Below are 15,095 nucleotides of genomic sequence, written 5' to 3' on the forward strand. Positions count from 1 at the left end.
TAAGTTTAATGAAGTTGTTGCATTTATGAAATAATTGTTAATATAATTTGGCAAATCTTGTTTATTAATATTGACATTTTTAAAATTTTTGAGGCTAATGTCCTGGCTTTCACAACTCTTCCCCGTTTCAGTCTTCACAATACCCCATATGGCTTTTGATTTGTTTTCAGACTGTCTTATAAAACTATCATTACTCATGAATTTTGCTTTAGCAATTAATTTTCTATATACCCTCTTGTAATTCCTGACATATTCTATGAATTGTGGGTCTGTGGATGTTTTCATTTTAGAAATTAGTCTCTTTAGAGTTCCATAGGAAGTTTTGATGCCAGCTGTGATCCAAGAACTTGGCTTTGTATTGCCATGTGACCTGATTTTTGACAGCTTTTTTGGAAAACACATTTCAAAATATCCCATGAAAATGGAAGAAAATGTGTTATATGCATCATTTGTATTTGTTAGGGATAGTACTTCTGCCCAAGCCTCATTGTTTAGCATATTTATGAATTCTACACAGTTCTCTGTAGAAAAATTTCTTTTATACATGAAGTGTGTGTTTTTCTCTTTCAGTGGCCTTGAAGGGATTTTGAGGACAAGAGTATTGTGGTCTGATAATCCCAAATCAGTATTTGTTACTTCAACTTCTGTGCGTCCTACATTTGAAAATATATTATCAATAAGACTGACTGTATTATTTGTTATTCTTGTGGGTGTGTGTATGTGTGGAAGCAGGTTGAAACTACATAACAGATTTAGGAACTGGTCTTTCAGCCTACTTTCACTCATAAGATTAATATTGAAGTCCCCACACACAACTACAGTGGCTCTATCGGTGAACAGAGTGTTAAGCAATATTTCTAATTGGTTAAAGAATATGTCTGCATCACCAGTAGGTGGTCTGTATATTGCTATGACTATGACTTTTCCCTGTGTTCCATTGAACTGCACAGCTGCAGCTTCAAAATGATTTTCCACACTCAATGATTCAGCTTCACACCTTCTTTTATAGCTGATACTTGGTTTGGTAAATATACATACACCTCCATTTTTGGTATTTTTTCTACAATATTGGCTTGCCAACTTAAACGGATGAATATTAATGATACTTAGTTCAAAACTTCTGCACCAATGCTCCACAATGCACATGCAGTCAATATTTGCACTGTTCATAGCTACCTCAAGTTTTAATGATTTATTTCTAAGACACTGAATGTTTAAGCTTAGAATCTGCAGGTGATGAGGATGAGAACTGGTTACATTTGTATTTACATTCTGTGGTGTCATACTCCTTTCCTTGCCCTGGCGAGGTACCAAAAATCCTCCAGAAGGACAGGTTTTCTGCACCTTGTAGGTCGTTCACTGGGATATGGTGAGTTGCTTGCTGCTGGTGCTGGTGTAGCTCCCGGTGTCATTGATGCTGTCATTTCTGTTGTTGTTGTTGTTGTTGTTGTTGTTGTTGATGATGATGATGATGTAGCTGTTTCTGATACTTCAGGTGTTGGTTCTGTTGTTATTGATATGCTTCCTTGTGAACTGCTAGCACTTGGGGTGTTTTCTTGCAATGTCAGAACATCACACTTGTCTTGTAGTGGTGGTGCTTCATTTTCAGATGCACCAAGTAGTTTGTGGGTCTTGTCCTTGAGGGGAATTATGTTTGAAGTGTCACAACTCACTTTCATTTTGGCATTTACTATTTCTATTATTTTTGCAATTACGAAATGTCTAGTATGTCTAGTATGGAATCTCCTTCCTAGTTTGCTTATATCAATGAAAGTCACATTTTCGAATCGTTTGCATATCTGTTTCATCTCACTATTTGCACTTTCCACTTCTTTGTTAACGCAGGACCATTCCGCTAGGTCATGACGATGTGGTACTGAAAATACAATGACATTAGTACATCTTAGTTCATACAGTCGCCTTTTTAGTGAAAGCAACAGATCTTGTTTTTCGTTTCTTGCAACGTTGTTTGTTCCCGCCAGGAAAACGGCAAAGTCTTTGTTGCTTAATGTGGGAATTTTTTCGTGGCTTATTGCAGTTGCTGTGCAGAATTTCGCACCTGGTTTCACCATGGAAGTCAAGTTCACATTGCTTTTATTACGAAAGTCAGTAGCTATGTTTCGCCCTTGGCTATCTGAATATATTTCGATTTTTGTAATTGTTTTGGAGCTACAAAATGTAGGCCTAACTGAGGTGTTTATTTCCTCTTTCTTTTTCACACAAGACGATAATCCATCGGAACTATATAAGGCCGGCAGATGTTTGTTTCCTAAATTTACGTCGGATTTCTTACTTTTTTGTGTCAACGAATTCTTTTGTTCTGGCTTATTTACAAGATCCTTTTGCTTTTCACATGGTTCATGAGCACTATCACTAAACACTGCACTTCCACAATCTGTTGTGGAAAGTACTTGAAATAAGTTGTCGTGCACGAAGCTTACATTTATTTCACAATTCTCTTGATCTTGTACTTTTTGTTTGTGGCTGCTGCACTTCACCTTTGTCCACTTTTCGGAAACTGTCGAAATATCTTGCAGAAAACGTGGCATGTTCACTTCGGTTTTTCTTTCTTGAATTTTAGTAATATCCATTTTCAGGGCATTGATTATCATATGTCCCATTATGAAAAAGAGCCTTAAATGTTGTTGAATAAATATAGTTATTCATTAACAAAGGCAGCTATTACAGGTTACATCTGTAAAGTAAACTACCAACAAATTGTGACTGATAGTAATCTACAAACACTGATAATAATGGTATATATATATATATATATATATATATATATATATATATATATATATATATATATATATATATATATATAAAAAAAACAAAGATGAGGTGACTTACCGAACAAAAGCGCTGGCAGGTTGATAGACACACAAACAAACACAAACATACACACAAAATTCAAGCTTTCGCAACAAACTGTTGCCTCATCAGGAAAGAGGGAAGGAGAGGGGAAGACGGAAGGAAGTGGGTTTTAAGGGAGAGGGTAAGGAGTCATTCCAATCCCGGGAGCGGAAAGACTTACCTTACACTCGCACACACGCACATATCCATCCACACATGTGTGGATGGATATGTGCGTGTGTGCGAGTGTGTACCTGTCCTTTTTTCCCCCTAAGGTAAGTCTTTCCGCTCCCGGGATTGGAATGACTCCTTACCCTCTCCCTTAAAACCCACTTCCTTCCGTCTTCCCCTCTCCTTCCCTCTTTCCTGATGAGGCAACAGTTTGTTGCGAAAGCTTGAATTTTGTGTGTATGTTTGTGTTTGTTTGTGTGTCTATCGACCTGCCAGCGCTTTTGTTCGGTAAGTCACCTCATCTTTGTTTTTATATATAATTTTTCCCACGTGGAATGTTTCCTTCCATTATATATATATATATATATATATATATATATATATATATATATATATATATATACACACACACTCCTGGAAATTGAAATAAGAACACCGTGAATTCATTGTCCCAGGAAGGGGAAACTTTATTGACACATTCCTGGGGTCAGATACATCACATGATCACACTGACAGAACCACAGGCACATAGACACAGGCAACAGAGCATGCACAATGTCGGCACTAGTACAGTGTATATCCACCTTTCGCAGCAATGCAGGCTGCTATTCTCCCATGGAGACGATCGTAGAGATGCTGGATGTAGTCCTGTGGAACGGCTTGCCATGCCATTTCCACCTGGCGCCTCAGTTGGGCCAGCGTTCGTGCTGGACATGCAGACCGCGTGAGACGACGCTTCATCCAGTCCCAAACATGCTCAATGGGGGGACAGATCCGGAGATCTTGCTGGCCAGGGTAGTTGACTTACACGTTCTAGAGCACGTTGGGTGGCACGGGATACATGCGGACGTGCATTGTCCTGTTGGAACAGCAAGTTCCCTTGCCGGTCTAGGAATGGTAGAACGATGGGTTCGATGACGGTTTGGATGTACCGTGCACTATTCAGTGTCCCCTCGACGATCACCAGTGGTGTACGACCAGTGTAGGAGATCGCTCCCCACACCATGATGCCGGGTGTTGGCCCTGTGTGCCTCGGTCGTATGCAGTCCTGATTGTGGCGCTCACCTGCACGGCGCCAAACACGCATACGACCATCATTGGCACCAAGGCAGAAGCGACTCTCATCGCGGAAGACGACACGTCTCCATTTGTCCCTCCATTCACGCCTGTCGCGACACCACTGGAGGCGGGCTGCACGATGTTGGGGCGTGAGCGGAAGACGGCCTAACGGTGTGCGGGACCGTAGCCCAGCTTCATGGAGACGGTCCTCGCCGATACCCCAGGAGCAACAGTGTCCCTAATTTGCTGGGAAGTGGCGGTGCGGTCCCCTACGGCACTGCGTAGGATCCTACGGTCTTGGCATGCATCCGTGCGTCGCTGCGGTCCGGTCCCAGGTCGATGGGCACGTGCACCTTCCGCCGACCACTGGCGACAACATCGATGTACTGTGGAGACCTCACGCCCCACGTGTTGAGCAATTCGGCGGTACGTCCACCCGGCCTCCCGCATGCCCACTATACGCCCTCGCTCAAAGTCCGTCAACTGCACATACGGTTCACGTCCACGCTGTCGTGGCATGCTACCAGTGTTAAAGACTGCGATGGAGCTCCGTATGCCACGGCAAACTGGCTGACACTGACGGCGGCGGTGCACAAATGCTGCGCAGCTAGCGCCATTCGACGGCCAACACCGCGGTTCCTGGTGTGTCCGCTGTGCCGTGCGTGTGATCATTGCTTGTACAGCCCTCTCGCAGTGTCCGGAGCAAGTATGGTGGGTCTGACACACCGGTGTCAATGTGTTCTTTTTTCCATTTCCAGGAGTGTATATATCTCCATGGATGGATATGTGTATGTGTGTGTGTGTGGGCGCGCGCGCGCGCGCGCGAGCGAGAGAGAGAGAGAGAGAGAGAGTGTATACCCGTCCTTTTTTCCCCCTAAGGTAAGTCTTTCCGCTCCCGGGATTGGAATGACTCCTTACCCTCTCCCTTAAAACCCACTTCCTTTCGTCTTTCCCTCTCCTTCCCTCTTTCCTGATGAGGCAACAGTTTGTTGCGAAAGCTTGAATTTAGTGTGTATGTATGTGTCTGTTTGTGTTTCTATCGACCTGCCAGCGCTTTCGTATGGTAAGTCACATCATCTTTGTGTATATATATAATAGAGGGAAACATTCCATATTGCCTCATCAGGAAAGAAGGAAGGAGAGGGAAAGACGAAAGGTTGTGGGTTTGACTTACCTTAGGGGGAAAAAAGGACGGGTATACACTCGCACACACGCACACACACACACACACACACACACACACACACACACACACACATCCATCCACACATATATGGTATATGGTATATGTGTGGATGGATGGATGTGTGTGTGTGTGTGTGTGTGTGTGTGTGTGTGTGTGTGTGTGTGTGCGCGCGAGTGTTGAATTTTGTGTGTATGTTTGTGTTTGTTTTTTGTGTCTGTCGACCTGCCAGCATTTTCATTTGGTAAGTCACATCATCTTTGTTTTTAGATATATTTTTCCTACGTGGAATGTTTCCCTATATATATATATATATATATATATATATATATATATATATATATATATATATATATATATATATAAAAAAAATCAAAGATGAGGTGACTTACCGAACGAAAGCGCTGGCAGGTCGATAGACACACAAACAAACACAAACATACACACAAAATTCAAGCTTTCGCAACAAACTGTTGCCTCATCAGGAAAGAGGGAAGGAGAGGGGATATGTGTGTGTGCGAGTGTATACCTGTCCTTTTTTCCCCCTAAGGTAAGTCTTTCCGCTCCCGGGATTGGAATGACTCCTCACCCTCTCCCTTAAAACCCACTTCCTTTCGTCTTCCCCTCTCCTTCCCTCTTTCCTGATGAGGCAACAGTTTGTTGCGAAAGCTTGAATTTTGTGTGTATGTTTGTGTTTGTTTGTGTGTCTATCGACCTGCCAGCGCTTTCGTTCGGTAAGTCACCTCATCTTTGATTTTATATATATATATATATATATATATATATATATATATATATATAAACCACAAAGAATTTGCAACTGAGTTGGTCCTGCTCATTCTCATAATATATATTAGATCACTTGAACTAAAAAATCACACCCATCTGTAAGAAGAGTAACAGGAGTGACACACAAAACCACCAGTAAATATCATTGAACATATTATGGGCTCAGACATAATGAATTATCTTGAACAGTTTGACTTCCTTCATGACAACCAGCATTAATTCCAAAACCGTCCATCTCATGAAACGAAACTAGTGCTTTTCTCTTATGATATCCTTACAGCCATGGATCAAGACGATCAGTTGGATGTAGTATTTCTGGACTTTCAAGCAACATTTGAACACACAAACATTTACATTTATATTGGGTGTCCAATAAAGAAGGTGACCAAACTGACGATTTATTTGGCAGGGAGAATGCATTACGTCATCCTCAATGGAGAGGCATCGACAGAACTAGAAGTCACTTTAGGTATGTTGCAGGAAAATGTATTGGGACCCTTGCAATTCATGTTGTATATAAATGATCTTGCATGAAATATTAACAGTAACCTCTGACTTTTTTACAGGATGCGCTTACTTATATAATGAAGCACTATTCGAAAACACGTGCACAAATATCCAAGCAAATTTTGATAAGTTTTTAAAGTTGTGCTATAGATCCAAAGTGAATTTTCACTCTGCAGTGGAGTATGTACTGCTTTGGAACATCCTGGCAGATTAAAACTTTGTGTCAGACTGGAACTCAAACCCAGGACTTTTGCCTTTCGCGGATTATGGCTCTACCAAGTGAACAACCCTAGCATGACTCACAATCCATCCTCATATCTTTACTTCTGCCAGTACTTTATCTCCTACTTTCCAAACTTTACAAAAGTTCTCCTGCAAAACTTGTAGGAATATCACTAACGGAAGGGAGGATATTGTGGAGACATGGGTTAGCCCGAGCCTAAGTAAGGCTGTTCCAGTGAGTGCTTTATGGAGATGACAGCTCATGGCCTCAGCTCAGAGATGCGGCAGTGAGGGGAGCTGATGTTACGCATGCTAGTACTCTGTTGGTACAAGTAACAGATGCACCCATGCCTGTTCAGTTCTTTCACATGTGCAGCAACAATAATGTCTAGTCATGAAAGCCCACAGTCTACTTCATTAGAAGAAACATCTCTCTTTAGTTACAATACCAGAGAAGGAAAGTAGCTACTCACCATATAGCGGAGATGCTGAGTCGCAATAGGTACAACAAAAAGATACACACAATGATGATCAAATAGAAGAGAAAGCTTGCAAGGAAGTTGTTTCCAATTTGAAGCTCAACATGAAGGAAAATGTAAGTTAAAAATATTGTGATTGACAATTGTAAAATAACTTCTTGTACTATTGTAATAAGTTTATTTATTTCAGCTGAATGCTTCTGAAGAAATCCTGCATGAAGCCGTAACTCAAGCAAGTTACAAAGTAGCTCACATTATAGCATTGGCTGCCAAACCACTCTCTTTGGAGCCTCTTGTTAAATCACATCCAGTAGCAGTAGCGGAATGCACAGTCCCAAGGGTATTAGCAACATTTAAAGGCATTTGTCTCTCCAAGCAAATGGTGTTCCATCAAATCCTGGATATGAGAGCTGATATGGAGGCACAACTCAGGAATAATGCCCAGAGTTTTACAGTTTTTTCTTTCACACTATGAGATGAGAGCACAGATATATCCAATTGTGCTCAACTTGTTATGTTTGTATGTAGTGTGCATATCCAAATGCAAGTTGCAGTGGAGCTGCTAAATATGGTATCACTGGATTGTACAAGAAGAATGTATTTTTGAAGTAATATGTGGGTCTATGGACTTCAATGAACTTGTGCAAAAATCTACATTCTGTGGCCACAGACAGTGGGCTAAAAATGGTTGGATGTCAGCAAGGTTTTTGCTATCACTTACAAAATAAACTGAAGAGTGACTATGGAAAGGATGTCTGTGGTATACACTGTTTCATTCATCAGGAGGTACTGTGTGCTGAAACTGCGGAATGTTGTCATGTAGTGGACATTGTGGTGAAGAATGTCAATGTTGTACAAAGGCATAGCATCAACCACCACCAGTTCAAGAGGTTTTTTCAAGATACTGAATCTGAGTACGGAGATATACAATACCTTATCACTGCAGTGTGCAGTGGATCAGCAGCAGTAAGATTCATGATGACTTTTTGCAATTTGTGAGGAAATTACTTTGCTTCTAGACATAAAAGGTGAAGTAATTCCTTGCCTCACGGAATCAAAATTGATATCAGATATCTCTTTTTTTGCTGATATGAATTGCAACTCAAAATATCCAAAATTTCATCGTAAAAATCATAAAACTATACTTAAGTCCTAATTTCCTCTGTCACCTTTAAAGTAATCACCTTGGACATGTATGCAATAGTCCCAGAGTCGGTCCTATTTTTGAGAGGACACCTGGAAATATGCAGGTTGGATCTACTGTGATCGCACTTGGATGTTTTCAACTGAGTCAACACTTCGCCCTTTCAATGCAATTTTCATCTTCATGAACAGGAAGAAGTCACATTGGGTTAGGTCTGATGAGTAGGGAGGGTGGGGGACCATTGCCATGTTGTTTGTGGTCAGGTATCCCTTCACAACGAGTGAGCTGTGCATGGGTGCATTGTCATGGTGTACCAACCAGTCTTTCCTCCACAACTCTGGTCATTTAAGGTGAACATTTTCCCTCAGTCACTTCAAAATTTTAAAGTAAAACTGCCTGTTGATAGTCTGATCAGAAATGACTTCATGTTTCTGTGAACTTGTTGAGCATTTTTTGCCTTCAAGGAGGCAGCATTTTCCATTATGATGACTGCTGCTTTGTTTCACGGTCCTAACTGTAGACCCAAGATTCATCACCTTTTATGACTCTGGATAAGAATTTTGGACACTTTTGAACTCTTTGTTACTGCTGAGTGCATGTCTGAATCCTGAGGTTTTACTGGTCGATGCTGAGAAGGCGAGAAACAAACTTTCCTGCAATTTGTCTCGTGTACAGTTCATTGGTTAGAATCCACTGACAGCTAGTGTATGACAGCCCAAGTCTGCTACAAACGTTGTGAATTGTCCGCCTTTGGTCTTTGTGAATCACATCACACACTTTCATAATCATTTCCAGTGTTGTGTACATTGATAATTGACAAGAATGTTTATAACCTTCCACAGATTCTTGGCTTGCTTGAGCCATTCAGATATTCTTGTTTGACTCTGGCGGGTTTCAGCTGGGGCTACACTGCAAGAGTTTGTTCTTGAAAAAACCACTGTAATAAGAGCAGTGGTAATTCATTGGGCTGCAGTATAGTGGAGGAGAAGGTGGCTGCTAAGGAGCTATGTAAGGTGCACCGACTTGCCTGGCAGCAGCAGTAGGGGCATACTGGCTAAAAAAATGGAAATAATTGGATATCTTTAGGATATCCTGAATCCCATGCCAATAAATGGAATACAATAAATATAGGAATGGTCAGGGAAATGCTGACTGACTATTTAACAACTTCCAGCTGCTTCAATAAATCTTTTAGTGTAAGAAATGGAAGTAGGGAGCACTGGAAGAATGAAACATGACATCATGCAGGGGAGACAGTCTGGTTTGGCAACAGGTCAAAAACAGATGAAGGTGCTGTGACCAGCGTTTATGGTGTACAGCTAGACTAGAGACAGCAATCTCTCTGCTGGACACAGAATTCCAGGCAGAAATATCCGCTATCAGGATACTTGTGGAGGAGAATTTGTGTAGGCACTACAAAGATAATAACAGCTAGACTCTGTATATTCACAAAGCCAAGCGGTTCTGAAATCTCTATCAGACCCTGCAACAAGATCAAAGACTGCTGCAAAATGCCACAAAGACCTTGTCAGACTGGGGGGAAACCAACAGGGTAAACTTGCTGTGGGTCTTGGTCACCCAGGAATCAGCTGCAATGAACAAGCTGATAGACCGACCAGGACAGGTGTGACAGTTCCATTTATTCGATTGGATCCTGCCCTAATCATCACTAAGGTGATAGTTAAATAAAAACTGTGAAGCTGAATCAGAAGGCAGCACATAGAATATTAGACTATGATCCAGAAACAAAACTAATGGAAGCTAATGTTACCAAAGTGATGTTTTAAGAGACGTTCTGTAATACTTGGCTTGAAGAGACAGACTAAACTTGAGGCTGGACTAATGACAGGTCATGGGTACTTTAAGAACACCTACACATGATGGCTATAGAGAAAGAAGCCCTAAGTGTAGATTGTGTGGTGAGGGGTGATGGAGGTGCCCCACAGCTAATATCCCAGTGTGAAATGTTACAGATCAAAAGACACAATATTACAGGTAATCAATTCGTGAGGAAATCATGCTAATTAAAGAACTAGTAAAGGGCCTTGTACTATGTTTTAAGGGTACTAGAATCACAGAGAGTGAACCCACACAATAAAACCTGTCTCAGTGCAGGCAGTAGTGAGCTGAAACTGCTTTGTCTGTTTCCTTGATAAAATCAAATCAATCTGAGGAAAATTTTATTGATAAGTATTGTGAGTTATTGTGAAGAGAGAATTTTATTGCCATTATTGGGGATTTCATTGTTGCATGTATACATAATGGAAATAAACCTGACTGTTCAACATTTACAAGCAAAATTTGGAAGAGAGTCCACATCATTTATGGTGCCACACTTTACTTTGACCAACCCAAAAAAGAAACAGCTAAATTCATACATCTAGTAATGGACTAATTTTTGTAAAAGATTAAAATTGTGAACTTTAAATGGAACTTGTATGGCATCAACTTATTAGAAGTATTAGCTTGTATTTTGAGAATGAAATTAAATAGTGAAATTTAACTTAATAACTTCTCTTATTTCAAATCTCTCGGTAATACTGTACAGGACAGTATTCTGTTCTGGGATTTCAACCTTGATTGTGTGTGTTTATGAGGGTGTTGGTCTTATAATGTAGGCATCATTTAGGAAGGGATTGTTCCAAATTCCACAATTAAGGGAGTCAATTAAGAGATGATGATATTTAGTTTCTCAGTCAGAAATAAAGAAATATATGTTTACATATTTTGAAAATTAACTCCTATGGGGGGAAATAGGCATGTGAGAGTTTCTTGAAAATAAATTATAATTAAGAACTACTAATGCATTTTTAAACCTACATCTATGAAAATTCGTATCTGGCTTCTTGGTGACAAATAAATAACTTGTGTGTTTCGGTGTTCTTGGAAACTTAGCCCCTAATGGAGTGAAATAGAGGATGAAATATTTTATGAATTACTTCATTATGAAAGCATTTTTAGATAAATCTATGAAAATTTGAATTTGGCTTCTCAGTTGGAAATAAAAAAAAAAAAAAGTGTTTCACTGTTTTTGGAAATTCAACCACCCGGGGGGTATGGGGGTGAGAAAGGGAATGAGAGTTTTTACAGACGTATTTCATTATGCAAGCATTTTTGAAGCTAAATCTATGAATATCTGTATTTGGCTTGAAACTTCCTGGCAGATTAAAATTGTGTACCAGACTTAGGACTCTAACTCTGGAGTTTTGCCTTTCACAGGCAAGTGCTCTACCATTGTGAGGAAGGGTCGTGAGTCATGCTTGGGTAGCTCAGATGGTAGAGCACTTGCCTGCGAAACGCAAAGGTCCTGAGTTCGAGTCTCGGTCCAGCACACAGTTTTAATCTGCCAGGAAGTTTCATATCAGCACAGACTCCGCTGCAGAGTGAAAATCTCATTCTGGAAACATCCCCCAGGCTGTGGCTCAGCCATGTCTCCACAATATCCTTTCTTCCATGAGTGCTATTCTGCAAGTTTCACAGAAGGGCTTCTGTGAAGTTTGGGAGGTAAGAGACAAGGTACTAGCAGAACTGAAGATGTGAGGACGGGTTGAGAGTCGTGCTTGGGTAGCTCACGTAGTAGAGCACTTGCCCACGAAAGGCAAAGGTCCCCCAGAGTAGTTTTAATCTGCCAGGGACTTTCATATCAGTGCACACTCCTCTGAAGAGTGAAAATCTCACTCTGTATTTGGCATACCTGTTACAAATAAAAAATACATGTTTCACTGTTTCTGGAGATATTTCCAATTTTGTTTTACGAAAATATTTCATTGTGAAAGTGTTTTTAAGCTGCATCTATGAAAATTGGGTTTTGGCTTCTTGATTAGAAATGAAAAATTATGTGTTTCACTGATTCTGGAAAATCGAGCCCTAAGGGGTGAAATATTAAGGCAACATTGAAGCTAGACCTACAAAAATTGTAATCTAGTCTCAGTCAGAAATAATAAAATACATATTTAAGTAGTTTTGAAATTTCAGCCTCTAAGCAGCTAAACTAGTGGCCGAAAGTTTTTTTGAAAATAAATCACAATTCAAGAACTACTAAAGCATTTTTAAAGCTACAGCTATGAAAACTGACATTTGTCTTCTCTCTCTCTCTCTCTCTCTCTCTCTCTCTCTCTCTCTCTCTCTCCCTCCCTCCCCCCCCCCCCCCCCCTTTTTTTTTTTTTTTAATAGAAAGAAAATAGAAATGTGTTTGATTGTTTTTGGTAATTCTGCCCCTAAGGGAGGTGAAGTAAGGGATGAAGATTTTTAGGAAAATATTTTGTTATATTAAAAACTTTTTAACGCTAAATCTATGAAAACTGATATTTCAGTTACTGGTTAGATACACAGAAATATGTGTTAAGGATGAAATATCCTACAGAAATATCACCAAAAAAATGCAAAAGGTATGATTAACAAAAACCTTGGGCTCCACCTATGAGAATCACTTTTTGGTCAGAAAAAACATTCGGAAAAGACCATGTCCTTAATTAATCTGAAAAGTTCAGAAGGTGTTGCAATTTATAGACAACATAAAAATTCGATTAGAGAAAACAAAAATCTGTGTAGATCATACAGTCTATGCGAGCAAAGCAGTGGGTGCTAACCTAGATAAACTGTAACAGATTTTCTGCAAGGGAGCTTACAGACTGATGGAAGGGGAGAGAATGGAGAACAAGTACTTTATTTTTTATGATTCCCCCTTTTGGAAATGCCAGTTTCAGTTTGCTGTAGAAACAGGGTGTGATCTATTGTTTAAGGAGCTACATTTATTGGCTCCAGGAGTTTCCATTCTCTCTCCACATATACAACTGAATTTTCAGCACTGAGGCCAAGTGCTTTGATGGTCCTGACAACATAAATAATGATACTACTTATATAAAGCACACCATACAATTTACAAACTAGTGCAAATAAAATCATATCTACTAAGACATTAAGCTAGAAATGCCAAACTTTTAACGTTATGGTGAGTTCTGTTGATATGTTATTACATCTATCTCTCATTCTTGGAATTTTTTGTTTTCACTATGCTAATGAAATGAGCAGCAGAACACACACACAGTGAAATGAGCAAGTATCCACAATGGCAGAATCCAAGTCAGTACCTTCATTAGGGCATCACTGGCAGTGTAACAATTTCTTACAAAACTGCCTTTAAAATGTTCATCCCAAGGCATTACTTGTTGCTGATTTCTAATGAGAAGCTACTTAAACTTAAAAAAGATAACACTTCAAAAAATAAATTCCCACTTCAAGTTTGTTTACTTACAGCTTGAAGAGACAGAGATTGATGATATTATATTTCTTGCACAAGAAGTTCCGTAATATCCTAGTTGGATAACCACTCCTTATTTGGTATGCAGATAATAGTAAGTAGAAGCATTTCACCATGTACCACATCTGGGGTGGCAGAGAAGCATTAAAAGGCCTGGAATTTATACAGATTTATTGATTCTGAAAAAGTTCACTTACTCTTATAAAAAAGATGCCAGTCAAGATAAACACATACATGAAAGAAACACTGATGATTATAATAAAATTGAATAAACACGCAAAAATCATGCAATACATATAAATGAATACATATTATTCACAGCTGACACTCAAGAGTTTTGTGCAGTGTAACTGAAGTGTTTTCTGCAACCAATTTTTTTTAAATTTTTTCCTTGAAATTTTATGGTACTCAACGATTTTTGGGCAATTTGTTGTGCATCAGAGGTCTTCTATTCCTGAGGCTGACCACTAATACAATGAAAGTACTTCACAAGAGTAGAGAAGGCAAAATTACAAAGAATTACAGACCACTCATCTAATGAATCTAGCTTTGGCACAGAAAAGGCAGTTATTCACTAATGAGCTATTTGTTGAATATGTCTGTGCTGAACAGTGCCAGCATTATTTATGAAAGCCTTTACTGTGGACAACACACTTAAAGGCTGGAACACTACAAGCTGCACAAGGTCAGCCATTAAGAATAAATAATTATGAAAGAGTAATGAAGATCATCATCATTTAACATGATAGATGCCAGGACACCCTTCAAGACCACATATACTTTTAGGACAGCTAATCTTAGTAAACAAGCACAATAACATGAACTCTTATCTTTAATGGCAGTTTTATAAAGCCAATGCATTACCATACATCTCTAGAAATTGTACAAGCACACAGCTGCAGAGTAACAACTTGTAAATAATACTAACTCTTACCTCTTACAGAAACACACACACACACACACACACACACACACACACAATATATAAAGTTGGTGGTGGATGTGATGGAGGAGGTGGAGACAAGAGGGAGGATGGAGGAGGAGAAGGATGGGAGAGGGGAAGGAAGAGGAGAAGGGACAATGGAGGAGGAGGAGGAGGAGGAGGAGGAGGAAGGGGGTAGAGGAGGGAGAGGAGGGAGAGGGGATAGAGGAGGAGGAAGGGGCAAGAGGAGAAATAAGTAGGAGGAGGATGGAAAGAAAGGGTAGGAGGAAAAAGGAGGGGAGCAGAAGGAACAGCAGAGGAGCAGGAGGGCCAGGACATGAGCAAGAAAATATGAGGGTAAATAGGAAAAGGAGAGGAGGAAGGAAAAGGATGAGAGCATGATGTGAACTGGAGGTAAAGAACATGAAGAAAGAATGAGGAGAGAAGTGTGAAAAAGAGGTCAGATGAGGTAAGGAAGAGAACAGTTTGTGGAGGAAAGGAGG

At 40.0% G+C, this 15,095-nt stretch overlaps 1 protein-coding gene across 1 annotated transcript in view; it reads right to left on the reverse strand.

Annotated features, from left to right (window-relative positions):
- The window catches only part of LOC126485089 (piezo-type mechanosensitive ion channel component), a 699,946-nt gene that overhangs the window by 56,545 nt on the left and 628,306 nt on the right, over positions 1 to 15,095 (reverse strand). Inside the window, exon 41 of the mRNA XM_050108694.1 lies at positions 13,665 to 13,823. Coding sequence (XP_049964651.1) covers positions 13,665 to 13,823 — 159 coding nt within the window. The remainder of the gene's footprint in view (positions 1 to 13,664; positions 13,824 to 15,095) is intronic.

The sequence above is a fragment of the Schistocerca serialis genome, chromosome 6 (assembly GCF_023864345.2).
Source record: "Schistocerca serialis cubense isolate TAMUIC-IGC-003099 chromosome 6, iqSchSeri2.2, whole genome shotgun sequence".
Classification (NCBI taxonomy): Eukaryota; Metazoa; Arthropoda; class Insecta; order Orthoptera; family Acrididae; genus Schistocerca; species Schistocerca serialis.